This window comes from Acipenser ruthenus, chromosome 11 (genome assembly GCF_902713425.1).
Source record: "Acipenser ruthenus chromosome 11, fAciRut3.2 maternal haplotype, whole genome shotgun sequence".
Lineage (NCBI taxonomy): Eukaryota > Metazoa > Chordata > Actinopteri > Acipenseriformes > Acipenseridae > Acipenser > Acipenser ruthenus.
Genome location: NC_081199.1, coordinates 21774209 through 21801556, shown reverse-complemented (window position 1 = coordinate 21801556; position 27348 = coordinate 21774209). Strand labels below are relative to the sequence as shown.

The following is a 27348-nucleotide window of genomic DNA, read 5'->3' as shown; positions in this document are numbered from 1 at the left end:
TTTATTATTATGTCTCAATCCTACAATTCTATGTGCTGCAAAACCTTTGGCCAAAACTATAGACATATGCACCTACATCTATAGTAGCTCAAGAAACCACTTTAAGATACTAAGTTAGAATAATTAATGCAGAACCACTCCCTTTTCACCCCACTCAGATCCTTTATCAAATACAATATACAACTACTTTAAGGAGCAATCAGTTCCACCTCCATAAACGTTTACCACAATACATTTTCACAGTCATTTTGCAGTTTTACCATACCCCTTACATTATATTTGGTACCCTACAGCTTTAGACAGAAGAAAGCTCTTACTTACCATGTCTAGGCATGGGAAAGCTGCTGGTTGATTTCACTCTCTGGCCTTGGAAGTATAAATATATCAGACTACCTGAAAGTAAGACATACAAACTAAGAACTTTCTTTAACCTAGTTTAGTATCAAATATACAGTACTTTAAAAATGAATACACATGTTTGCTATGGATATGCTTCTTTTAAAACCAACACAGCAAACACAACAGGGAAGGGATGTACAAATATAATATTTAGCTACAGTTCAAAAGTAAAAAGTTTAAGTGCTGATGAAACCTGTTTCCTTTTATGTATTGTCATATAGTAGTTTCCTGTGTGGGTGTTTGTGGCTGGCTTTTTGCTATACCATTTTTTAACAGGTACGTGAGATTTCTGCTCAGCAGGGGAAGTCTGCACACATTGTGAAAGTACATATTCAGAGCAGCTTCATGCAGCGACAGAGGGAGTTCTGTGAGTACAACACTTTAATACAATTATTTGGCTTTAGTTATTATTGTTGTCTTTTATAAGTTGCTGGTTTTGCAAAAATTAAATGATTCTGTACAAATACTTAGGCGAACGTATTCACTTTTTTTGTCCCCAATTTGTTCATTGTAGTTTCATTAATAGTTTAATTTCCTTTTCAAAAAACTAATTTTACCCCAGATCTTACAACATGTGTACAGAACATGTGAAGATTGAAGCAGCTGTGTTTTAGAAACAAGAAACAAGCACACTACATCGTGTCTGCTCCATCAGCCTGTATAATATTGAGAAGAAATGCACAATTTTAAGCTCACAGTCAGACATGTTAGAAAGGGCTGGTCTCATTTGTAGTGCAGTAATAGTTCATAATACTCTATGTGATTCTATATAAACTGCTGCAGTAGTAAGAATAGAGATATACACATCTTCTCAGTTATTCTCTTTAAAGCAACATTGGGCAGATTACTTGATTTCCTTATGCCTGGTCACACACAGCTGGAAATATATTTAATGTGGCTACTGTATTCTAAATAACAAACAGAATTAGTTGGAATGTAAGGAGTACAAGAGTAAAGCTTGATGTTTGAATTAAATAAGGATTGGTGTTTATGAAACTTTATTGCATGGGCTTGTTTTTCAACTGTAACAGCAGGGAGGGAGTTAATTCCTCCCTGCGGAGGAATCCATGTGCGAATGCACAATTAGTGTGGGGTTTGTTTTCTTTATTGTAATTGAATGATTTGTTAATTGTTATGGCAGTTTGGCACGATCAGTGCAAATTAGTGCCAGCTGCCCACACTCGTTACTGTGGGGCATATAAGCCTCACAGTTAGTTGGTTCATGGCTGCTGAGTAGAAGGAGGTGGAAAGGTGCTCTGTCTCCGAGCAGTCGTATAAAAAAAAAAAAAAAAAAAAAAGTGCGTGCTGTGTCAAACCTGTGTGGTTTTCGTGTGTGCTTGTTTTGGCAGGTAAACGGCTCAGCCATCCTGCGAGCTAGTCACGGACTTGCCTGTGTAGTCAGCGCTCCAAAACGGAGTTAGGTGTTTGTTTTTGTTTTGGTTTGTTTTTGTGTTTGTAAATTTAAAAAAAATAGCGCGTCAGCGTGTGGAAATCTATCTCTGATTTTTAAGGGCTAAAAGAACCCGAGCCGAAAGGCTCCTTTTACACAACATACTTTTACTAAAACGGTTTAAAGTAGAAAGTGGAGGTAGGGTTTTGTAGCTTCACCGATCATCCATCTATGTTGCTGTCGTTTATCACAAAAATAAAACCTCTATTACATGAACTTGTTACGATTAGTGGCTCAGATAATCGCATTTCTGAAAAATGAAGTTAGAGCTGTAGCCTCAATCAAGAAACCTCTTTAAAAAGATGTAATACAACAACTTTATCAACATAAAGTTCTGCAAATAACAGCGATTGAGGGCTAAGCAATGCATTTCCTATGACAACAGGGCACAACAGCACAACACTCTCCAAGTTCAGAGAACACAGGCCTGTGGATAATTCAGGTTGTTCTGTAGTCTCTTTGGTTTGTTTGGAGAAACCAGCTGTGATAAATAACTTAACGGTTTTGAAGAAAAGTGAGATACCTTATTTAACAAAAAAAAATCCCCCAATCTGATTCACTGGAACTGCTGTTCTCATTATATATGCCTTACTGGAAAATATAGGGATTCGCACCATCTCCAGTCAGTTATTCACTCATAATTCACGTCTCTCACAAACTGGAAACACTGAATGACAATGAAATTGAGATCCTTCACAGTTTAGATCAATTGAATAGACCCCGTGGTCCAATACAATTGCATAAATACAGTAACTGCACTCCAAAGAGCACGTTATCTTATTTACTCAATTAAAGGCAATTGATGTTTTCCTTTTCAAAACTGTGTTTTTATTCGCAAAAAGCCAATTTAATACAATAGCCTAGAAGCTGTGGAGTGAATAACTATGTTTAAAATGCCATTTTGCCAAAACATTTTACAGGCCATTGTCATATAGAGGAGAGTGCAGTACAGCCCATTTTATTGACATTAATGAATCAATCTGTCATTGGTGTTACCAATCAAGGTAACACCAATGACACAATCACTGTTTTCTATTTTATTTTGAGATTTAAGGAAGGGGGGGGGGGGGGGGTGTTATCAAAATTAATAAAATGTTTTGTGATAAGTATATTTGTATGTGTTTTTAAATCTATGTATGGCCAAATGAGTGGGGCAGAAAAGCACAGGCAAAATTGTCAATTTGTTTCTGACCAAAAAACCAGCAAACCTATCTTGCTGATCTGGAAATAAACAAAAGGAAATTATTATTATTTGTTTATTTAGCAGACGCCTTTATCCAAGCTGACTTACAGAGACTAAGGTGTGTGAACTATGCATCAGCTGCAGAGTCACTTACAACTACGTCTCACCCGAAAGGAGCACAAGGAGGTTAAGTGACTTGCTCAGGGTCACACAATGAGTCAGTGGCTGAGGTGGGATTTGAACCGGGGACCTCCTGGTTATAAGCCCGTTTCTTTAACCACTGGACCACACAGCCTCCTGAATGTATCAATCCGTTGACAGAAAGAGAAAGCGAAAAAGAAAAGTGTAAAAGCAGTTCAAGGGATGTTTACAACAACGACTTTTAGCAAGCTAAACTGGTAATCTCACACTTAATATTTTTTGAAGTGTGTGATAATACCTGGTATTACAGGTAGGGGTTCCAGTTAATTTTGTTAATTTTGGCTTGATAAACAACATACGGTACCATTCAATACTTCAAATGGTACGGATAATAATTGTTCCTATAACTGCAACAAGAAACTGACCAAACCTCTCCCTAAAAAAATTTTTAATGTGTGCAGACACACATTAAAAAATGGATTGTTTTGCTTGATAACATATGTGATCTAGTGTTACCTTTTAGTATTCTCCATAACATGAGAATAAAATAAATAGCTCACTAGAGCACTTGGATATCAATAGAAAGTAAGTATCACTTACATGCATACAAACACCAGTAAGGGTATTTCATCTGAGCTTTCTTTTGCGTAACTCTTTCACACTTATGAACAGCAATCAATCCGTATCTTTAAATGTTACTGCCCAGACATAAAGCTCTAATTTATACACTGAAAAGTGTTGTGATGCCTTGCCTTTATAGGCCAGTATATGAGGAAAACATTAACAGTGTGTTTAAGGCTACTGTACAATATATAAAAGTATAACAATGAACCCGAAGTCGATTAGCATGCTAATTGGTTAGAACGATGACTGATCAACATGCGCAAAGCTTTTGTAGCTCGGTCTCTGAAGTATATCTGTAAGTATATTTGTAAAAAAATGTGCTGACTGCATTTGCAGAATGGCCCTAGTACAGTACTGTATACTGCATTTAATTGTCATTTGCTGTTCAGGTTTAAAACTACAGTGTTTCTGCATCTATTTCCACAATGACTTGTCATTACGATTAGTGTTAAGAAGTAAAGCTTTTTAGAAAAGGCCCTGTATATGAAAACAAATTAGAATGTCATTCTTTTTTGCATTTGTTTTGTGTTGCCAAACCATGCCCTGCATCCCACAGTGACCCACTAAAATATAAACTGATTTGTTTTTATATACAGTTGTTGTAATTTTGTCGCCTGAAAGACCTGGGGCTTGTTTGTATCTCATACAATGTTGTACTGTATAGCGTTTCTATACAACCTTGCTCACACAGATTGCAGGTGACAACTGATCGAAAGACTGATCATGTTGAACTTACGATCTCGCAATATAGAAACGAGCACCTTGTCGTTGTCTGAGCAAATCAATTCTCATTGAGCTCATGAGTGATGGTCTAGTACTGCTGGAAACAGGGGCGGGACTAGTGCTATACAAACTTGGTTCCTGTTCCAGGAAATCAGTTGCTTCGCTATGCAGTTGTGGAATTTACAGTCCTTTTTAAATGTGTGTTTTTTTTTTAGTTTTTTTTTTTATGTATTTTATTTAAAATGAGTTAAATGTTCACCTATTTAGCAACCTCTTTTTGAGAATGTTAATGTGAATGGTTTCTTCAGCCGTCAGTTCTCGATTCTATGCTAACCAGCAGACCAGTTGGTAGAATCGAACTCACCAGCGGCAGTGTCCCGCCCTTCCAGTATGATTGACGCCCAATGAGAAATACTAGAGTGAAAAGTATGCCAAAATGAAAAAAACAAAATAAATAAATTTAATGTATTTCGATTTTTATTTATTTATTTCGTTACTTATCAATTTCTTTATTTATTTGGTTTATTTATTTATTTATTTATTGACACAAATTATCCTCCATACTCTTCAGCCAAGTTTTAATCAATGTTCTTAGTATTTCTCTACACATTCCTTTATGTTTTAACTACAAGGTGGCTTATCCCCTTTGTTCTTTCTAGTTATATTTCAATTTACACATGAGAGAGGTAAATGGTTAAACAGTTTGATCAAAGTGCAGAAGGACACTTATAAGGGTACTCTTGAAAATGTGATTTGACTACCATTTCCACACTTTTCCCCCCATACATTTAAGGAACTGTTTGTTTCAAGGTTCCAGATTACATTACATTAATTTCTGGTAAGAGCTTGCTAGTTTCACAGACCCAGATTAGCATGAATCTCGGACTACATAATGTACTAATCAGGGACTGTGAAACCACTAACTAATCAGCTGCTTCTCCTATTAACTGACACGCTTACAGACAACATGCTTAGACCCAAAAGACAGTGTTGGAGTAAAATGACCAAGGACGTAAAGCAAGGCAAGCAAATTGAGAGCCTTTTTAACCTAGTAGTGCCAGAAATACATGTTATAACTAAGGCCCTGTGAAAATCATGTTTTTTAATTCATGGCAGTGTCACAGGTAAAGTGTCATATTTTGCGAAACTATCTTATAAATTATGTGTACAGATTATTATTATTTTTTTAAACAGAAAATAGAGAGATATAATGCACTGACATCATCAAAATCAACATCAAAGTTATTCAAGCACTTTACAATAGCTTGTGAAACGGTGTTGTAATTAACAGCCTGTAGGTAAAGTGTATCTGCAAGGACAGCTTTCAGTTCTAGTACGTCAGGTGCATGTTCATCATTTAGGTCTTGCAAAACAATTACAATGTGTAACCCATACTGATCTTGGGCATCAGTCGACTCGTCAGTGACCACAGACAAGCAACCAGACTGTTTTACCAATTCCATAATCTCCTGCTCGTGATACTCGGCAGCTTTAGGTAAGTATTTACGTCTTAGCTGGGCTGATTAAGGAATTTCTCCACAATTTGCAATAGAATATGTAAGAAATAACCCACGACAGGAAGTGCGCTAATAATTGTCTTACCGCACACCCTGGAGTGGGTTATTTAGTTTATAAAATGGCTACATTTTTGTTCTTGAAAATAATTACACAAACTAGCTTTTTAAGGAAAAAAGAAGAAATATATTATGTATCCTTCCACTGTGAAAAAATAGTCCCTGAGGACTGTTTCATTGTGACATATATATTTTTTTACTTTTATTATTTGTCGTAAAAAACATTAAATTGAACATTGCCATTTATAGTAACATTTTGAGATTAAATAGCACTTGGAATGAAAGCAGACTGATTTCCCATATCTGAGGGAGGATTCACAGAATAGCCAGCCACTGCACTGGCATTTGGGGTCGACATCAAGGGAGGGGCTTCTGATTGTGAGGCCGTGGATAGAGACCGGTAACCTAAATAATTTCCCTGGACTGTAAACCAGCATTAGACAGCAATGCTACAGATTGAGTGGTTCGTGTAACATTCTGAAAGTCCAACTTGCTCTGAAATGTGAGTCATCATGTTTCCGAGGTAATTAACACTAATAGGTACATTTTGTAAATATTTTTTAAAATTGATGACAGGGCACATAGAATCACCAGGCTAGGCAAACATGTAACAACAAGTACTTTCATGGTTGATCTCATTGACATCTTTATGTTTTTTTTTGTTTGCACATTAAACAACACACAGCCTCACAAACTCCAGTACAATTTAATCTGTATTGATGACAAATGACTTCTGTGTCAGGTTGCGCTGTCCCTTCCGTCCGCGGCGAGCAAAATAGAAATACATGGCAAACCAGACCTTGTTTAAAAACCAACTGCTGTGTCAGCAGAGAGAGTAGGAGAGATTTGAATCTGTTTCTGAAATCAGAGGGTGGGGGCACTGCTTTTCTCTCATTAAGAACTTGTTCAAATGATAATCCAAAAAACAAAATTAACTTGTGGAAAGTCACTCAGGTTTTATTATTATTAAGGTGCAGTAATATTAATAGATCAGGTAAGTGAGTAGGTCTATGATGTCATAGCCGTGCATAAATCAATTGTTACTGCATGGTCATGTGTTCAGCCAATCACAGCACTTAATTTATCCAAGCCATTTTATAATTGAATCTAAATGCCTGTCAACAGACGATTTCCGGTAGTGATCTACAGTAACGTTGCAGTATGTACAGAAGAGGTTACCGCCATTGCTGTGTAAACTCCTGCTGGATACTGCTTTACGTGATCTGTTGCAGACACATTTTTAGCCTTTTTAGAGTCATTTTCTTGTTTACAGTGTGTAGTATTTAAATTTCCCGCCTAGATTGCATATAGTCACATGACATAATCACTGCACAGCACTATGTGCATGGCATATAGTACACGCAGGCACACAGCAGAGTTGTACAGTTTGTTAATGTGATTTTTAATGTGATTTTTTAAGTATGAGAATTTATTTTTATTTCTCAAGAATATTGAAAAAAATGCAACACTGGGCTAATTTCATTATTTCTGCGCAGTCCATGAAATCGCGATTTACACAGGGTCTTAGCTATAACATGTGTTTCTTTCAAACCTGCACATGTAAAGCCTATGTAGCTAATAGAAGTGCAAAATAGGTAAGATTTGTGGAATTATTTTGTTAGACATAATTACTTGATTTTTTTTTTTTTTTTTTTTGAGCCCATGTGCTTCAGATTTCTGTTTAGATTCATATTTTTTTCCAGTACTTGTTTCTATTTCTTGTTAATTTCTGTTGTCCATTATAGCTATGATGAGAGTCTGTTAACCAGCCCCGAGTTACATCTCCTGCCAAAGCAGCAATACCTGATTGGAAGAGTTGTATTAAACAGAAATGCACCAATGGAAAATAAAGAAGAACAAAACTGGTCTAACACATTCACACCTCCTCTTATTCAACTTCTGTCACATATGTGAAGCTCATAATGCTATTTCAAACCTTCAGCTAGCTTGTGGTCTATTCTAATCCACACCCTGCCCACTCTTTAAATGGTAACTGTATTAAGCTGGTTGCATCTAAAAAAGTTTACAGCATGTTGGTCCGTGTACGTTCTGGCCAAGTGGAACAAATTGGGAACCAGTGAAAGGGGAGCTCTAAACATACGTGAGCGCCCTGGACAAATGTGCTCTGATAATATCATCCAATTAAGTTTATAAAGTTAATTTATAAAGCCGGATATAAATATAAGAACCGTACGTGGATTTTTCCCTCCTTGTGTGTGAAGGCTTATTATTTTTAGTATTATTATAATGTGACTGTTACCTGAGTGATACAAGGATGATTATTATATTAACTTACGGCTGTACAGTAATACAGTACTTTGTAACAACTGATAGATAAATTAATTAATAAATAATGTTGGTAAACACAGGCGCAAAATTATTGCATCGTCATGACAGTGGGACAGAGAGCTGGCCGTGAATGACCTTTTTTTTTTTTTTTTTTAAAGGTCTTGAAGGAGCTAAATAATTAAGATATTAAATGTTGCGGAGTGTTTTCATGCTGCAGTGGGGGTTCTTTTGTAACAGAATATGGTGAAGTTTAGCATTGTACCGCAGTTACTTCTTTTGTAAGAGCTGCAAACCACAGGGAGAGAGGAATTCTTATGTTCTTATGTTCAAATTGTTAGCCTCTTACAGAGCTTGCCATAGGATCACTAAAAGGGGCTGGCTCACTTGGTTGAATAGGTCTGTCCGATACGTTAGTATATCTATCATTGTTTAAGTGTGTACCTGTTAGAGAAGCATTAACAGATTTCCTGTGAAGTGTTGTCTCTCCAGATATCTGCTTGAATAAAGACTACCTTCTTTATCACCGACTCTTGGAGATTGATTTCATTTTTGTCCCTACAGTCTATTATTTATTTTGGTATTACAAATTATTCTATTTCGAATATTTTGTTGCAAAAAGCAATATGAAAAATGGGAAAACAAGCCTGAATCCGTTTTTGTATTTTAAACTCAAAAAATAGAAAATGAAAAACGAGTCGTTTTCTGGTTTTCCGATTCTGAATGCAAAAACGATTGGCCGGAATGTACACGGAGCCATGTTGTACTTTAATTTCAAAACGTAAATATGGTACTTGCACGTCACCTGGTCAGTAGTCCCAACCCCTTCAATGTCTTTGTTCCTGCTGTTACACAAATAGCTGCTTCCCTGTCCGCTCGCATGCTTTCTGGGGTTTACTATCAGGGGTTTTATCAACCCCTTTATTAACATCCCTAAAGGCCACACAAGAACACGATGGATTTGTTTTAAGAATTAGTTTTGAAGTTAAGGGCTATAACATTTTGTTAAGACACTATTCAAATCAACAAAATGGGCTGCTGCACGTTTAATATAAATAAAAAATTCATACAAAACAAATGACTTTCACTAAACAAAATGGCACGGTGGCCAAAAGAGACACTAAACAAACATGATGAGACAAACCCAAAAACAAGTAAGGTGCTGATTTAGTTTAGCATGAGTAGCAATTGTAATTCTTAGTTTTCTTTAATTCACCTCCTGACTCTCGTTCTCTCCTCACCGAACACCCAACCCTGTTCAGCCAAAGCTGCAGGTTTTTATATTGTGGCCGAGGGATTAACTGGCTAGCAATTACCAAGTTTACCCCTCAACCACATTCAGCATGGGTTTTATCATATGCGTGTTCAACAGCCAGTTTATCAATAATCACTTGCTGTTGACCACACATTCTCATGATTTTATTTGGATGGGGCATTTTAACCCCATCCATTCTGTCAAACAATAATAACAATAAAACAGCGTGTTTTTAAATAAACGCACAACAGCACATTTAAATAATAATAATACAACAAATACAAAATAACACAAAACATAAATATGCACAGGGGCGGGGAGTACCCCATCACAGTCACTCATTTGATGCAGTACTTGTTCCTACTGTATCTTCATGTTCATTCATTTTGAAATAAGTGAAGTTTTAAAAGTGAATTTAGTGCAGAACTGACTTATAGGTCTTCATATAAAATTGAAGTGAATTGGTATTCTAAATGCTCTTGAATATTAGCCCTTTACTGCTACAATTTCAGCAACATGGTTCTATACCACAGACAATAAAACTTCCTGCCAACAATACAACCTTTAAAATGTGTGAGAAAGTATTATAGTTTAGGGCTTCTGATTTTCGGTTTTAGTCGATAAACGATAAAACACCCCCGATACAAAAAAATTAAATCGGTGTAAAGCCAATAAACACCAGAAAGCACTGCAAAAACAGTGGAAATGGTTAATCAATTCATGTTGACTTCACCCCTTTTCCATTAAAAAAAATAAAACCTACTACTAGGACTACTACAAAAACAAAAATACATCTCCCAGTGCAGCTGGACAATGTCCCTCCTTCCTGACTTGTATCTATCATTGACGGTGTTTACATGGACAAGTCATGACAGTTTTCCTCACTATAATTTGGCCGTACTTCTCAGGAATTGCATTTCCATGAAGATAAAAACATTTAACAAGAGAAATGAATTTATGTTTTGCCGCGCAAATTCTGAATTACGCCGCGCATTAGCTACTTGTTTGTCTGGTTACCAGCACACACACACACACACACACACACACACACACACACACACACACACAATTATATAAAATATAATTTCTACAAGTTTTACTACTTAGAATTTATATTTGTGTGTGTGTTTGTGGAACATCTAAAAGTTACATTTCATTAACACTAGAACCACCTTTTACAACACATGTTTTTATTTTGAATATAACCTACAACATTAAATGTGTGTGTGTATATATATATATATATATATATATATATATATATATATATATATATATATATACAGTGCCTTGCGAAAGTATTCGGCCCCCTTGAACTTTGCGACCTTTTGCCACATTTCAGGCTTCAAACATAAAGATATGAAACTGTAATTTTTTGTGAAGAATCAACAACAAGTGGGACACAATCATGAAGTGGAACGAAATTTATTGGATATTTCAAACTTTTTTAACAAATAAAAAACAGAAAAATTGGGCGTGCAAAATTATTCAGCCCCCTTAAGTTAATACTTTGTAGCGCCACCTTTTGCTGCGATTACAGCTGTAAGTCGCTTGGGGTATGTCTCTATCAGTTTTGCACATCGAGAGACTGAAATTTTTGCCCATTCCTCCTTGCAAAACAGCTCGAGCTCAGTGAGGTTGGATGGAGAGCATTTGTGAACAGCAGTTTTCAGTTCTTTCCACAGATTCTCGATTGGATTCAGGTCTGGACTTTGACTTGGCCATTCTAACACCTGGATATGTTTATTTGTGAACCATTCCATTGTAGATTTTGCTTTATGTTTTGGATCATTGTCTTGTTGGAAGACAAATCTCCGTCCCAGTCTCAGGTCTTTTGCAGACTCCATCAGGTTTTCTTCCAGAATGGTCCTGTATTTGGCTCCATCCATCTTCCCATCAATTTTAACCATCTTCCCTGTCCCTGCTGAAGAAAAGCAGGCCCAAACCATGATGCTGCCACCACCATGTTTGACAGTGGGGATGGTGTGTTCAGGGTGATGAGCTGTGTTGCTTTTACGCCAAACATAACGTTTTGCATTGTTGCCAAAAAGTTCGATTTTGGTTTCATCTGACCAGAGCACCTTCTTCCACATGTTTGGTGTGTCTCCCAGGTGGCTTGTGGCAAACTGTAAACGACACTTTTTATGGATATCTTTAAGAAATGGCTTTCTTCTTGCCACTCTTCCATAAAGGCCAGATTTGTGCAGTATACGACTGATTGTTGTCCTATGGACAGAGTCTCCCACCTCAGCTGTAGATCTCTGCAGTTCATCCAGAGTGATCATGGGCCTCTTGGCTGCATCTCTGATCAGTCTTCTCCTTGTATGAGCTGAAAGTTTAGAGGGACGGCCAGGTCTTGGTAGATTTGCAGTGGTCTGATACTCCTTCCATTTCAATATTATCGCTTGCACAGTGCTCCTTGGGATGTTTAAAGCTTGGGAAATCTTTTTGTATCCAAATCCGGCTTTAAACTTCTCCACAACAGTATCTCGGACCTGCCTGGTGTGTTCCTTGTTCTTCATGATGCTCTCTGCGCTTTAAACGGACCTCTGAGACTATCACAGTGCAGGTGCATTTATACGGAGACTTGATTACACACAGGTGGATTCTATTTATCATCATTAGTCATTTAGGTCAACACTGGATCATTCAGAGATCCTCACTGAACTTCTGGAGAGAGTTTGCTGCACTGAAAGTAAAGGGGCTGAATAATTTTGCACGCCCAATTTTTCAGTTTTTTATTTGTTAAAAAAGTTTGAAATATCCAATAAATTTCATTCCACTTCATGATTGTGTCCCACTTGTTGTTGATTCTTCACAAAAAATTACAGTTTCATATCTTTATGTTTGAAGCCTGAAATGTGGCAAAAGGTCGCAAAGTTCAAGGGGGCCGAATACTTTCGCAAGGCACTGTATATAAAAATATATATATATATATATATATATATATATATATATATATGTAAATATATATATATATATATATATATATATATATATATATATATATATATATATATATATATATATATATAGACACACACACACACACACACACATATACACACAAGCCTACAAGCCTGTTATCTCTACTGGACCTTGCAGCCATCAATTCCTTTGTTTTATACAAGGTAGGTGTGATTTTATCTTGAAGCTAGCCACAGCGCTTCAGCAGAAACATTTCGATCACAAAACTGCAAAGCCGCAGGCTGCAGCAGCTCAACCTGGATTCTGTGCTGCGAGTGACACACACACACAAGATAAATCATATGTTACTTTCGTTTTAGATTAAAAACGACTTCTGTTTTTACAGTTTTGTATGTGCATATACCTGTTTACACACTAGTTTCTTTTGAAATGTTTATTTTATTATAATTTTTTGAAGTAGTGCTTTATATGTGATAAGTTAGAAAATAAACCACTTTATGTTTAATTGTTCATTTAAATACGCTGTTTCGGCTGTGCAGATGTTTGACATGATGTGCTTGAATAAAACTTTTGAGTTGTATCCAATAGTTTGTCTTTCATTTTAATATTGATGGTGTTTAAATGTACCGGTGGTTGTAGGTTTAACCGTGGCGGTTCTAGTGTTGAAGTATGGCCTTTCTGCTGGAGATTACGTGATATTAAGTCAGGAAATCGGGATCTTGACTGCTGAAACCTTGTGAGCCAGAAGCACGATTCCTGCTGAGGTTTACATGGGTTTTTACAGCTAATTTTATCGTGAGAAAGTGATTGACCCTGCCCTTACAATTGCACTGACCAAAGGACGTTCTTTCGCTGTTTTGCGTGGCAACATCACAGATTTGCGTGGGAACGTCAGAGTCAAGACTGTAGAGTTGATTTTCATGTGCATGTAAACCCAGTCAGTATTGATTTGTTCTGAATACTCTAAACCCACCCCAACTACTGAGTGACAGCACATTTGTAGATTTCTATTGGTGGCTCTGCTTACGAGATTTAAAACGAGATTACAATCAGGAATGGAGGCTTGTTTGCTGGATTTAAAACTGAATTACAGTTAAGATACAGAGGATTTAAAACAGAATTGCAAATTGTGGCAAAATGGAAAAACATGACTACACGCAAAAAACCCAGAAGAATGTCCTGTGACCATAAGGATTTAGTTGTGGAACACAGCAAAGGAAAGAAGGTACAACTTAAGTGTGCAAGTACTGTCGAGTTACTACTATAAATATTTTGACAGAAAAGAAAAACATTCAAGCATTTTAGAAAGTAACCGAAAACACACATTTCATACAGTATATCAACAATGAAAGCCCCGAAAAAAACAATTTACATAAAACTCGAAAATAGCTAAAAAAAATAAGCACCGAAAAACAGAAGCCCTAATTACAGTTTACCACATATTAAGACTGGTTTAAAAGTACCAGAATTGCTAAGAACATTTGTTTGCTATTAACACTGAACAACCAGCCACAGATGTATACACATGTATGGAGGACAGCTGGGAACCAGACTGTACTCTACCATGAATGCTCTGATGCATGTCCATGGAAGTTCAATACAGGTCTAGTCTACTTGGAGGAAGTCTAGTGCCAGACTGTATGTTTATATGGTCTGTAGGATGCCCTCAATAAAAACAACAGGGTACATTTCTGGTAGGGGCATAATAATATGGATGAAAATCTTTAAAGAAAATGATGTCTAAGAATCTGATTGGTTAGGGATGTTATGTGGACCTGTTAACGTTTTTGGTTTGGATTTTCTTGTTAATTATGTATTTTTACAATGTTATCAATACTCATTCTTAATTTTTTAAAGGAGAAGCCTCATTAAGATTATATTTATCTCACCTGGACAATAAGTAGAGTAATGCAAGAGTGGGGACCTTTTTCTTTGTAGGCCTGTGCAGACCATGCGGACATGCTTTAGTAGTGGCTTTTTACTATCACTGTTTGACATGACATTGCTTAGACTTTTTTCTAGGCTGTCAAGCAATTAAAAAAAAAAAAATCTTAGTCAGTCTTGGTTTTAATTGCATATTTAATTAATACAATTACTGCATCCTTCTCATTTTTTTGTTTGTCTGATGCTATTATTATTATTATTATTATTATTATTATTATTAAAGTTCTTCTTATTACCTTCAAGATCTGCTGACCCCGTATGTCCCTGGTCATTCCCTGAGATCGGAAAATGCTAATCTTCTGACAGTCCCTAAAATTTGTTTGAACTCTGTCAGAGCCAGGGCATTTAGTTATAATGCCCCTCATCTTTGGAACTTGCTCCCGATTCATATCTTGAAGCTAGCCACAGCGCTTCAGCAGAAACATTTCGATCACAAAACTGCAAAGCCGCAGGCTGCAGCAGCTCAACCTGGATTCTGTGCTGCGAGTGACACACACACACAAGATAAATCATATGTTACTTTCGTTTTAGATTAAAAAACGACTTCTGTTTTTACAGTTTTGTATGTGCATATACCTGTTTACACACTAGTTTCTTTTGAAATGTTTATTTTATTATAATTTTTTGAAGTAGTGCTTTATATGTGATAAGTTAGAAAATAAACCGCTTTATGTTTAATTGTTCATTTAAATACGCTGTTTCGGCTGTGCAGATGTTTGACATGATGTGCTTGAATAAAACTTTTGAGTTGTATCCAATAGTTTGTCTTTCATTTTAATATTGATAGTGTTTAAAATGTACCGGCAGTTGTAGGTTTAATCGTGGCGGTTCTAGTGTTGAAGTAGTCCATAAATGTAAGTGTGTGTTTGTTGGGGGGTGTCTACATTTTGTATGGCCTTTCTGCTGGAGATTACGTGATATTAAATTAGGATTCATATCAGGAATGCTAGCACAATTTAGTCTTTTAAATCCTGTTTGTAGCTGGATTATACATTAGACACAGGCTTTTTTATACAGTATTTCCTTTGTAAAGCGCCCTGGAATGCTTGCATGAAGAGCGCTATATAAGTGAAATTTGTATTATTATTATTATTATTATTATTATTATTATTATTATTATTATTATTATTATTCAAAAAACAACCCAGCATAAAAAAACCTGCTGTCCTATTTCTGGATTAATAGTGTTGCCCCTTCTTTATAGTTTTATATTTATTTACACAGAATTATACGGAAACATTCCAGCATTTGCTGTTAAATTATACTGTATATTTTATCAGTTTCCTGTAATATATATAGAGAGAATAATAGATGGGCTTTAATGAGTTACAGGAAAATAATTCCATCAAGGGTTTATGTGACGACATAAACCACAAGACAGTTAGGTCGATAGTTTATAAACTCTCACATTAAAGGTCAAGTATAACCTTCTAGACGAATATGCCATTTTGACATCACTACTGCAGTATTATGCCTTTTTTAATGTCTCAGGATGCAAATATAGCCTTCATCCATGTATTATATAGGCTTATATATTTTGGAATACTGTGGCTCTCAAAAGTATTTACCCCCTTGGACTTTTCCACATTTTATTGTGTTACAACATGGAATCAAAATGGATTTAATGAGTTTTTGCCACTGATCAACACAAAAAAAGTCCATAATGTCAAAGGGAAAAATAAAATCTACAAATTGTTCTAAATTCATTACAAATATAAAACAGAAAATAATTGATTGCATAAGTATTCACCCCTTTTGCTAGGACACACCTAAATAAGCTCTGGTGCAACCAATTGTCTTTAGAAGTCACTTAATTAGTTGAATGGAGTCCACCTGTGTGCAATTAAGGTGTTTCACATGATTTCAGGTTAAATACACCTGTCTCTGGGAGGTCCCACAGTTGGTTAGTACATTTCCTAACAAAAACTACATCATGAAGACGAAGCAAATTCGGAATAAGGTTCTTCAAAAGCACCAATCAGGGGTAGGATATAAGAACATTTCCAAGGCATTGAATATCCCCCAGAGCACAGTAAAGTCCATTATTAAGAAATGGAGAGAATGTGGCACAACTGTGAATCTGTCTAGAACAGGCCGTCCTCAAAAACTGAGTATTCAGGGCGAGAAGGGCACTAGTCAGGGAGGCCACCAAGAGGCCTATGGCCTCTAAAGGAGTTACAGTCTTCCATGGCTGAGCTGGGAGACACTGCATATGGTAACAATAGCCTGGGTGCTTCACAAAACTGGCCTTTGTGGGAGAGTGGCAAAAGGATAGCCATTGTTGAAAAAAACTCACATCAAATCTCGGCTAGTTTGCCAGAAGGCACGTGGAAGACTCTGAGACCAAGTGGAAGAAGATTCTATGGTCTGATGAGACCAAAATAGAGCTTTTTGGCCTCAACGCTAAACGCTATGTTTGGCGCAAGCCTAACACCGCACATCATCCTGAGAACACCATCCCTACCGTGAAGCATGGTGGTGGCAGCATCATGCTATGGGGATGCTTCTCTGCATCAGGGCCTGGAAAGCCTGTGAAGATAGCGGGCAAAATGGATGCAGCAAAGTACAGAGAAATCCTGGAGGAAAACCTGCTGAAGTCTGCAAGAGACCTGGGGCTTGGGAGAAGACTCATCTTCCAGCAGGACAATGACCCCAAACATACAGCCAATGCCACCCTGGAGTGGCTTAAAAAAAAAGGTCAATGTCCTGGAGTGGCCCAGTCAAAGCTCGGACCTCAATCCAATTCAGAATATGTGGAAAGAGTTGAAAATTGCTGTTCTCCAAAGGTCCCCATCCAACTTGATGGAGCTTGAGCAATTTTGCAAAGAAGAATGGGCAAAAATTGCAGTGTCCAGATGTGCAAAGCTGGTAGAGACTTATCCAAATAGACTCATGGCTGTAATTGCTGCCAAAGGTGCCTCTACCAAATATTGATTCAAGGGGGTGAATACTTATCCAATCAATTATTTTCTGTTTTGTATTTGTAATTAATTTAGAACAATCTGTAGATTTTATTTTTCACTTTGACATTATGGACTTTATTTTGTGTTGATCAGTGGCAAAAAAACCCTAATTAAATCCATACTGATTCCATGTTGTAACACAATAAAATGTGGAACAGTCCAAGGGGGGTGAATACTTTTAAGAGCCACTGTATGTAGGCTACACATTTGAAAAGAAAATTAATGGCATACAAAGACCTTAGGCTGGTACTAGCCATGGTGATGAGGATGCTCGGAAGAGAAAACTGAAATTTACCAATATGGAAGTGGAGATTTTGGTACAAGCAGTACTTGTAACACATGAAGATGAGTTATGTTTGAAATACATCACCAGGACAAAGGAATAAAATATGGAATGTGTGGTGGCTTCTTAATAAACAAATGTACCACTCCAGAGTTTGTAGCTTAGGTTGCTTATACATTGCGACACATCATCCAGTTACTGTGCTTCGCATATTAGTTCAACTTCTTATTTCGTATAGAATAATTCCAGGTGTATAGACTTTTCAAACTTCAGAAACAATACGTTTTATTTACTTACATCCATGGCAGTCAAACAGGTGGATAATCCTTCCATTTTACAGCAATATGTTCAACAACAATAACTCCATACAGCTTCATACGAACAGTCTTCGGTTTAACTATGACTTATATCTTCTTAAATTCTTATGCAGTTACAACTCTCCTATTTTTTTTATATATGTCTGTATTTCTGACTCTATGTATGATTTTAAAGCATATCTGTATGGTCTATAATATAACTACATAATTCAGATGGGCCTACAACCAGCTGTACTGTATTTGCTCTAATTTAACAATACTGCCTGAACCAGTATTGTTAAATACCAGAATGCCATATTACAAAACATAAATTCTGTAGGTATTACTGAAATAACGGTGAAGAATGAGCCCTCATTGTATTACATGTATATTCTCTATTTGCAGGCTTTCTTTTTTGTCATGTAAGCTATGAAACATATATTGAAAACTGGAGTTTGCAAAACAATAAGGTATTATAAACCGCAATTTACAAACTGACGATCAGAAGGGTTAAAAAAATTAGTTATTTGCTAAACATTATTAAATGTTTTTTTGTCCTTGAAAACAATGTCTCCTTCTTGCTGAAGACAAGTTTCCCACATCACCTTGCCTTTCATATAGCCTACTGAGGCAAATTAACGCCTGCTTTTCAGAGTTCTTAAAATAATCAAGCAAATACAAGGCCCACAATTACCGGCAGCTTTAATAAATTAGACAGAATATTTAATAGACCTCATTTACAAAATCCCCTCCCGTTCGGTATGATTATTTTGTTACATCGCATCTACGGTGGCCATGAAGTGCAAAACACACACAAAAAAAAACCACAAATACAATAAAAATACAAATTGAAACCTGATTTGTATTTGTGTTTTTTTTAGTTGTATTTGTGTTGTTCTATTTGTACTTCAGGGCCACCATACATATTACTGCCTCATGTCAGCTGTGACAGAAGAAAGAGACGCTTATTGCAAGGCGGGAGTTTTTTTGTGTTTGTGCATGCACTTCCCAATCTCAGCCCCGCTGTTAACAGGGAAGTCAGGATTAGAAAGCAATCTGCGCAGCACACAAACAAACTAGATGCTGATAAGCCTGGTGCAGGGGTAGACAACCTTGGCTCTTCCAATTCATTCCACTGCAGGGCTTTGTTCCAACCAGACCTTTAATTATTTAATTGACCCTGTTGGAGGTTAATTAAACAATTAAAGGTCTGGTTGGAACAAAGTCCTGCAGTGGAATGGATTGGAAGATCCAAGGTTGCCTACCCCTGGCCTGCAATAATACAAAGTTTTAAAAAAAAGTAAACATCACAAAATAATAAAGACAAACACGCTACTAATGGACATTAAAAAAAAAAAAAAACAATCTCCAAATAAATGAACGTGTTAAAGGCTATTAACACTATAGCGTTTATTTGCTGCGTTTTTTACGCTCGACGTTTCGCTGCTATTTTTGTATTCAGACTTGCGCATCAGATATCACAGGGAAGATGGAGGAACGTCTGATTATAGCAGTGCAGAATATCTTTTTCGTTACTATTAAGGCCCTGTGAAAATCGTGACGGGTAAAGTATCGTATTTTGCGAAATGTGCACAGAACTATTTTTTAAATTATTATTTTTTAAAACATCAAATATAGAGATACGCAGGTAAGTGGTATTGTATTTACAGCAAATTAAACTAAAATGGTTTTATGTCAATCGTATATGTTAGTATACATGTATTTTTTCCTCCAATAATGTAAAACACTGTCTGTGCTGTTTGACATTACATCTGCATTGACAGTACCATCTACCTGCGTTTACTGTATTGTTTATTTAAAAAACAAAAACATCAGGATGCAATGAAATGATTGCGTTTGGTAGTCCTGTCTGTACTTCTAATTTTGTTTAAACAATGTTTTTGTTTCCAGTAACATTGTTGAGATTATTTGTTACCAATAACACAATTTGAGATTATATAGATATATACAGTATATTTCATTTCTTGCACAGGACGCTGGTACTGCCCTAGGGTTTCCCGTTGCTCGTTATCATAGGGTGAATCCACATTCTTCTCTTTCTTTCTCTTCTTCGGAGTAATAACCATGCAGCAGCTTGTACCCGATCCATACTGCCTTCAGATTATATCCAAATTTAGCAGGACAGGGTGCTGATCGCAGCGCTTTTTGTCCGAAAATCGAACTTGGGGCCCGTTTCATAAAAGCAATTTGCAAGGAATCGCTGTTGCAGACCCCTCGCAGGTTGCAATTTGTGTTTCATAAAACTTTCGCAGGGCTGTGACGTTGCAGATTTTCACTAGAAACCTGTGACTGCCATTTTTTTACCCCCGTTTTCTCCCCAATTTAGTATGGCCAATTATTATCTGTATCCTCTGCTCACCGCTTGCAAACCCCCGCCGACTCGGGAAATGGCGGCTGGAGCACGCGTCCTCCGAAACGTGCTCCTGCCATGTCGTCATTTTTCGCACTGCGGATCCACAGCGATGCCACCAGACCTATAGTGTCGGAGGACAACACAGATCTGGCAGCTCTACTGCAGAACCACAGGCGCCCTATCGGCTGACGCGTGGTGAGCCATGGATTCGAATGTGCGATCTCCAGGCTATAGCGCACATCTTGCACTCTGCGTGGAGCGCCTTTACTGGATGCGCCACTCGGGAGCCCCTTCCTGTTCCCTTTCAATTCGAATGACATTACATATGGGATATGCCTGCCCATTGGGTAGGTATTACTGAGCTCTCTATACCAGAGCTGCCGATATACCCCTTCCTGGGATGATGCACTCGGTCCCGCCCACCGAGGGGATAAAACTGCCATACAAAGGAAGCCATTTCACTTTTTTCTTCTCAAGACGGTACGGTAAGACCTCTGTGTTGAGCTGAGCGTATTGATTGAAAAAAGCTTCTCGAGTCAATTGTATTTCCCTTGCATTTGTGCTGAAAGCTGGCTTGCCGCTTTCCCGGAATCAAGAGAAGGTTAGGGTAGGCACATTGTGTAGCGGCCTCCCCAGTGCTTCGGTACCGCGGCGCACGCATAGCCCTTGATACTCAGGTATCTCGGTGCACAAGTGCTCAGTGCATACGGCACACGGTGTCCAGCGCCTCAGCGTCAGTGCACCGTGCACACAGTGCTCTCGGTACTTGGTGCACGAGGTGCTTGGTGCAAAGCTAGTGCGGGAATGCACAGTGCTGCACAGTACGCGGTGCACAAGGCCCTCGGGACACACGGTGCTTGGCCACTGCCTAGACCTAGTATATCTTGCCCTATGCCAGTCATCTTACAGTTCCTGCAGGAACTGCTTGATGCTGGTAGGTCACCTTCCACCTTGAAGGTGTATTTAGCGACTATCTCTGCTTGCCATGCCTCCGTAAATTCAATGTCTCCGGGCGCACATTTTTTGGCTACCCAGTTTCTTAAGGGCGCTCAGCGATTATGCCCTCCTAGGAGGACTGTTCTCACCGAATGGAGTCTCAATGTTGTACTGGAGGCTCTCACGAAGGCCCTGTTTGAGCCCATACACTCCATAAAGTTGAAGTACCTGTCTATGAAGACAGCCTTCCTCGTGGCTATCACCTCCGCTAAGCGGGTCAGTGAGCTGCAGGTGCTGTCTGTGCACAGCTCCTGCATGCGTATTTGTGAGGATGGCAGCAGGGTGTCTGCACACCAACTTGTGTCTGCTTTCCTCCCCAAGGTGATCACAGCCTTCCACGTTAATCAGTCTGTGGAATTGGAGTCCTTCCATCCACTTCTGTTTGCTTCAACGGAGGATGAGAGATTGAATTTCCTCTGCCCAGTGCGGGCATTGAGATGCTACGTGGATAGAACAAGAGCTCTGCGTCAATCTGACCAGCTCTTCGTCTGTCACGGGACACGGACCTTAGGACAGCCCCTCTCTAAGCAGCGTCTATCACATTGGATTGTGGATACAGTCTCGACTGCATATAATAGTGCCCCCACCTAGAAGGGTAGCCGCACACTCCACTAGGGTTGGCTACATCTTGGGCCCTCTTCAGAGGGGCCTCGATGTCTGATATTTGTACTGAGGCTAGCTGGGCTACGCCGCATACCTTCTCCAGGTTCTACCGTCTTAATGTGGTAGACAGTGCTTGTGCATCCCTCATATGCTGCCGTTCCTTCTCCCTCGCGACGGCTCTGGTATACATTATTATTATTATTTATTTCTTAGCAGATGCCCTTATCCAGGGCGACTTACAATTGTTACAAGATATCACATTATTTTTACATACAATTACATTATTTTTTTACACATTATTTTTACATACAATTACCCATTTATCAGTTGGGTTTTTACTGGAGTAATCTAGGTAAAGTACCTTGCTCAAGGGTACAGCAGCAGTGTCCCCCAGCTGGGACTGAACACACGACCCTTCGGTCAAGAGTCCAGAGCCCTAACCACTACTCCACACTGCTGCCCATACGTAATGTCATTGGTGGTCGTCTTCGAATTGAAAGGGAACGTTGGGTTACTTACCGTAACCCTGGTTCCCTGAAAGAGAAGACGACCACCAACTGCGAGGTCGCATTGGTCGCCCTCACGGGTTCGATGGAAAAAGAGAAATGGCTTCCTTTTGATGACAGTTTTATCCCCTCAGTGGGCGGGACCAAGTACATCATCCCAGGAAGGGGCCTATCGGCAGCTCTGGTATAGAGAGCTCAGCGGTACCTACCCAATGGGCAGGCATATCCCATACGTAATGTCATTGGTGTTCATCTTCTCTTTCAGGGAGCCAGGGTTACGGTAAGTAACCCAATGTTTTATGACATACCATGGCGCTCATACTACTAACTCGCTGTGGAACTGTACGCTTTATTGAATGGTTTTCTCCGGTAAAACACTGAGATGACAATATGAACTTGCCTCTGTATTTTATAACCCCCCCCCCCCAGCACACACCACCCACCACACACAGTATACTTTTTTCTTTTCTTTTTTCTTTTTTTTTTTACAAAAGGTTTAAATCATTACAAAACAAAACCATGTATGTGTGACCCAAAGTTATGTGGGTGAAAAACAACAGTAACTGAGGCATTGTCAAGTTGTAAAAACAATTATTAAATAAAATCATATACCAAAAGTCCCGATGTAATCAGTATAATAATAGTATTATTTGGGAAGATTGCATTGCTTTAAACTGGCGACAATGCCGTGCAGCAATTATTACGTTAATAATAATAATAATAATAATAATAATAATAATAATAATAATAATAGGTTAATTAAGGGCGCTCAGCGATTATGCCCTCCTAGGAGGACTGTTCTCACCGAATGGAGTCTCAATGTTGTACTGGAGGCTCTCACGAAGGCCCTGTTTGAGCCCATACACTCCATAAAGTTGAAGTACCTGTCTATGAAGACAGCCTTCCTCGTGGCTATCACCTCCGCTAAGCGGGTCAGTGAGCTGCAGGTGCTGTCTGTGCACAGCTCCTGCATGCGTATTTGTGAGGATGGCAGCAGGGTGTCTGCACACCAACTTGTGTCTGCTTTCCTCCCCAAGGTGATCACAGCCTTCCACGTTAATCAGTCTGTGGAATTGGAGTCCTTCCATCCACTTCTGTTTGCTTCAACGGAGGATGAGAGATTGAATTTCCTCTGCCCAGTGCGGGCATTGAGATGCTACGTGGATAGAACAAGAGCTCTGCGTCAATCTGACCAGCTCTTCGTCTGTCACGGGACACGGACCTTAGGACAGCCCCTCTCTAAGCAGCGTCTATCACATTGGATTGTGGATACAGTCTCGACTGCATATAATAGTGCCCCCACCTAGAAGGGTAGCCGCACACTCCACTAGGGTTGGCTACATCTTGGGCCCTCTTCAGAGGGGCCTCGATGTCTGATATTTGTACTGAGGCTAGCTGGGCTACGCCGCATACCTTCTCCAGGTTCTACCGTCTTAATGTGGTAGACAGTGCTTGTGCATCCCTCATATGCTGCCGTTCCTTCTCCCTCGCGACGGCTCTGGTATACATTATTATTATTATTTATTTCTTAGCAGATGCCCTTATCCAGGGCGACTTACAATTGTTACAAGATATCACATTATTTTTACATACAATTACATTATTTTTTTACACATTATTTTTACATACAATTACCCATTTATCAGTTGGGTTTTTACTGGAGTAATCTAGGTAAAGTACCTTGCTCAAGGGTACAGCAGCAGTGTCCCCCAGCTGGGACTGAACACACGACCCTTCGGTCAAGAGTCCAGAGCCCTAACCACTACTCCACACTGCTGCCCATACGTAATGTCATTGGTGGTCGTCTTCGAATTGAAAGGGAACGTTGGGTTACTTACCGTAACCCTGGTTCCCTGAAAGAGAAGACGACCACCAACTGCGAGGTCGCATTGGTCGCCCTCACGGGTTCGATGGAAAAAGAGAAATGGCTTCCTTTTGATGACAGTTTTATCCCCTCAGTGGGCGGGACCAAGTACATCATCCCAGGAAGGGGCCTATCGGCAGCTCTGGTATAGAGAGCTCAGCGGTACCTACCCAATGGGCAGGCATATCCCATACGTAATGTCATTGGTGTTCATCTTCTCTTTCAGGGAGCCAGGGTTACGGTAAGTAACCCAATGTTTTATGACATACCATGGCGCTCATACTACTAACTCGCTGTGGAACTGTACGCTTTATTGAATGGTTTTCTCCGGTAAAACACTGAGATGACAATATGAACTTGCCTCTGTATTTTATAACCCCCCCCCCCCAGCACACACCACCCACCACACACAGTATACTTTTTTCTTTTCTTTTTTCTTTTTTTTTTTACAAAAGGTTTAAATCATTACAAAACAAAACTATGTATGTGTGACCCAAAGTTATGTGGGTGAAAAACAACAGTAACTGAGGCATTGTCAAGTTGTAAAAACAATTATTAAATAAAATCATATACCAAAAGTCCCGATGTAATCAGTATAATAATAGTATTATTTGGGAAGATTGCATTGCTTTAAACTGGCGACAATGCCGTGCAGCAATTATTACGTTAATAATAATAATAATAATAATAATAATAATAATAATAATAATAATAATAATAATAATAATAATACTACAAACAAAATGAAATGTGTACAATAAATAAGTTGACTAACACAAAAACGTGATACAAATAAATAAACTGGACCAAACTCAAGTGACAAAAATAGTGACAAGCGCCTCCTTCTCAATAGATAAACTCTAAAGGAAACCCGCCAGATCCCCAAATAACAAAGCTTTGTTGCAGCAGCCACCTGCCCCACACTTTTAAATAGTGAGGCTAAACGCAGCTTGATTATCAGGCATGCCCCTAAAGACTAATACAAGTGTCAAGGTAGATAGTGTGCTTAGCTGGCTATATACGTTTTGTCCAAAATTATTTAATTGACCCTGTTGGAAGTTAATTAAATAATGAAAGGTCTGGTTGGAACAAAGTACATTTTCAGAAAAGTAAACACAGATCAGTATACTTTTTCTTTAAATATGTTTGTCACACACCGTTGATTTTCATTCTACACAGATGAAGAATGGCTTTCCTTATGTATGTATAGAACTTCAAAGTACAGCCTGTCACTTTTCACAGCTCCAAATCTCTTGTCAACAGTGAGGTATTTTGGTTTCCTCAATCAACTTTAAAGCTTTTTCATCTCCCTTCTTTTAATTTTGTTCTGCTCACTAGATCTATCAATTTCTTTCTTATTTCAGCTGCTGTTCTTTGCTCTTCCCCAACAGTGTTTACTGCAGCAGTGATCATATGCAACTTTTTTTTTTCCCTTTGTCACTAAAACTTCCAGAACACTTGCCAAATAGAACGGATTTGTGTCGACCAGCCCCATTTCAATAACTATATCATTTTTTTCTTAAAAAATTGCTTTCCTTTGCAACCCTGCTATTGTGTATTTACCTAATCGGCCAGTGCGATTACGCTCAAGTATGAAAGATAGTATTCAATTCCATAGGTTCGATAGAAAACGCAGCGCATAAATGCACCAGTGTAAATAGCTCATTAATCGCAGAGGTTAACTGCGATTAATTGACAGTCCTTTTTTTCTAATGTTGATTGGAACTCGGTTATAGTGGTTATCTATATATTCCAGTCAAAACTCTTGAAAAAAATAAGAATGATACTGTAAATACAGATGTACTGCATTACATTGCCTTCTTGTGTTTTTTTTTTTTATAGAAAATGAGTCCATACCTTAGCTTTCTGTTGTTGAGTTTGGTGCTACTGGACAGGGAAGTGGGTGAGTATAAAAACTTCAATGATCATTTAAAATCACTGCTGAAGGCACATCCATGTGGTATGCAGGGAGTGCAAAGTTTGGGATTCCACATGGAGCGACCCACTGGCCTGGTGCTCCTGTAGTTTGGGAGAGGGACTCCCCCTACTGGCCATGCGTCCAGCGAGCTCAAGCAGACACCTGCAGGGCTGTCCCTTGTCCTCCAGGGGCCGGTAGCTCGCTGACATCCATTCTTGAGCTCCTAGTTGTAAAGAAGCAATTGGCTTGGTCTTTAATTCGTGACGACACGCACTGACCTTCAGTTCTCCTGAGCTATTGTGGGAAATTACTGTAGTGAAGGAGCACAGTTGGAGGTAACATAATGTAATTTGCATTTAAATACAAATAGGAGATGTCTGCTTTTGAAATTGTAGATTTACTGAAAATCCATTTTGTTTTGAAAATCCAGCCCAGTGTAGAAACAAAAATAATAAGCAAACCAGATTAATAATAATAAAAAAAAACAATGACCACATGCAATAATTATTTCTTAGAACTACCGAGCCAATGGTGATATGGGTACTGTGTTAGTGGTTTCACTTTATTATTATTATTATTATTATTATTATTATTATTATTATTATTATTACCACTAATACTGTGTCTTAAAATGGTAAATACGTTTTTTTGACAGTATTACATTATCACGAGGCGTCAATATACAGTACAGTCTACGAAGCAGATTTTTATTGTATTATATTGAAACTATTTTAAGCTTATGGATTTATTTGTGCATAAAAAGCATATGTTCAGATTTGCCCCAAAATACTGTACACCTAAAAGGAGGGGTACACTTATCCACACCTAAAAACATCACTAAAAAAGAAATCAAAATTGTGATCTTGACAATGAAGAGTTAAATCTGATGTCTATATTTGAAACATGATCCAATATATCTACCACCTTTTAAATAATGAGAATTCTTTTATCAAGATTCAAGTAAAATTAGAGGTACATATCTATGTTAATGTTATAATTAGACATTAATCAATTCAAATTCCAATGTATACAGACTCA

At 38.2% G+C, this 27348-nt stretch overlaps 1 protein-coding gene across 2 annotated transcripts in view; it reads left to right on the top strand.

Annotated features, from left to right (window-relative positions):
* The first annotated feature begins 698 nt into the window (after positions 1 to 698).
* LOC117426980 (integrin beta-2-like) overlaps positions 699 to 27348 on the top strand; it is a 78585-nt gene continuing 51935 nt past the window's right edge. The window contains exons 1-2 of one of the 2 annotated variants that reach the window (XM_034045270.3): positions 699 to 766; positions 26235 to 26295. In XM_034045270.3, the coding sequence (XP_033901161.2) occupies positions 26238 to 26295 (58 nt within the window). In that variant the 5' untranslated portion in view covers positions 699 to 766; positions 26235 to 26237. Of the gene's footprint in view, positions 767 to 13619; positions 13789 to 26234; positions 26296 to 27348 lie in introns of those variants that run through there. The other variant, XM_059033445.1, reaches the window with a different exon arrangement.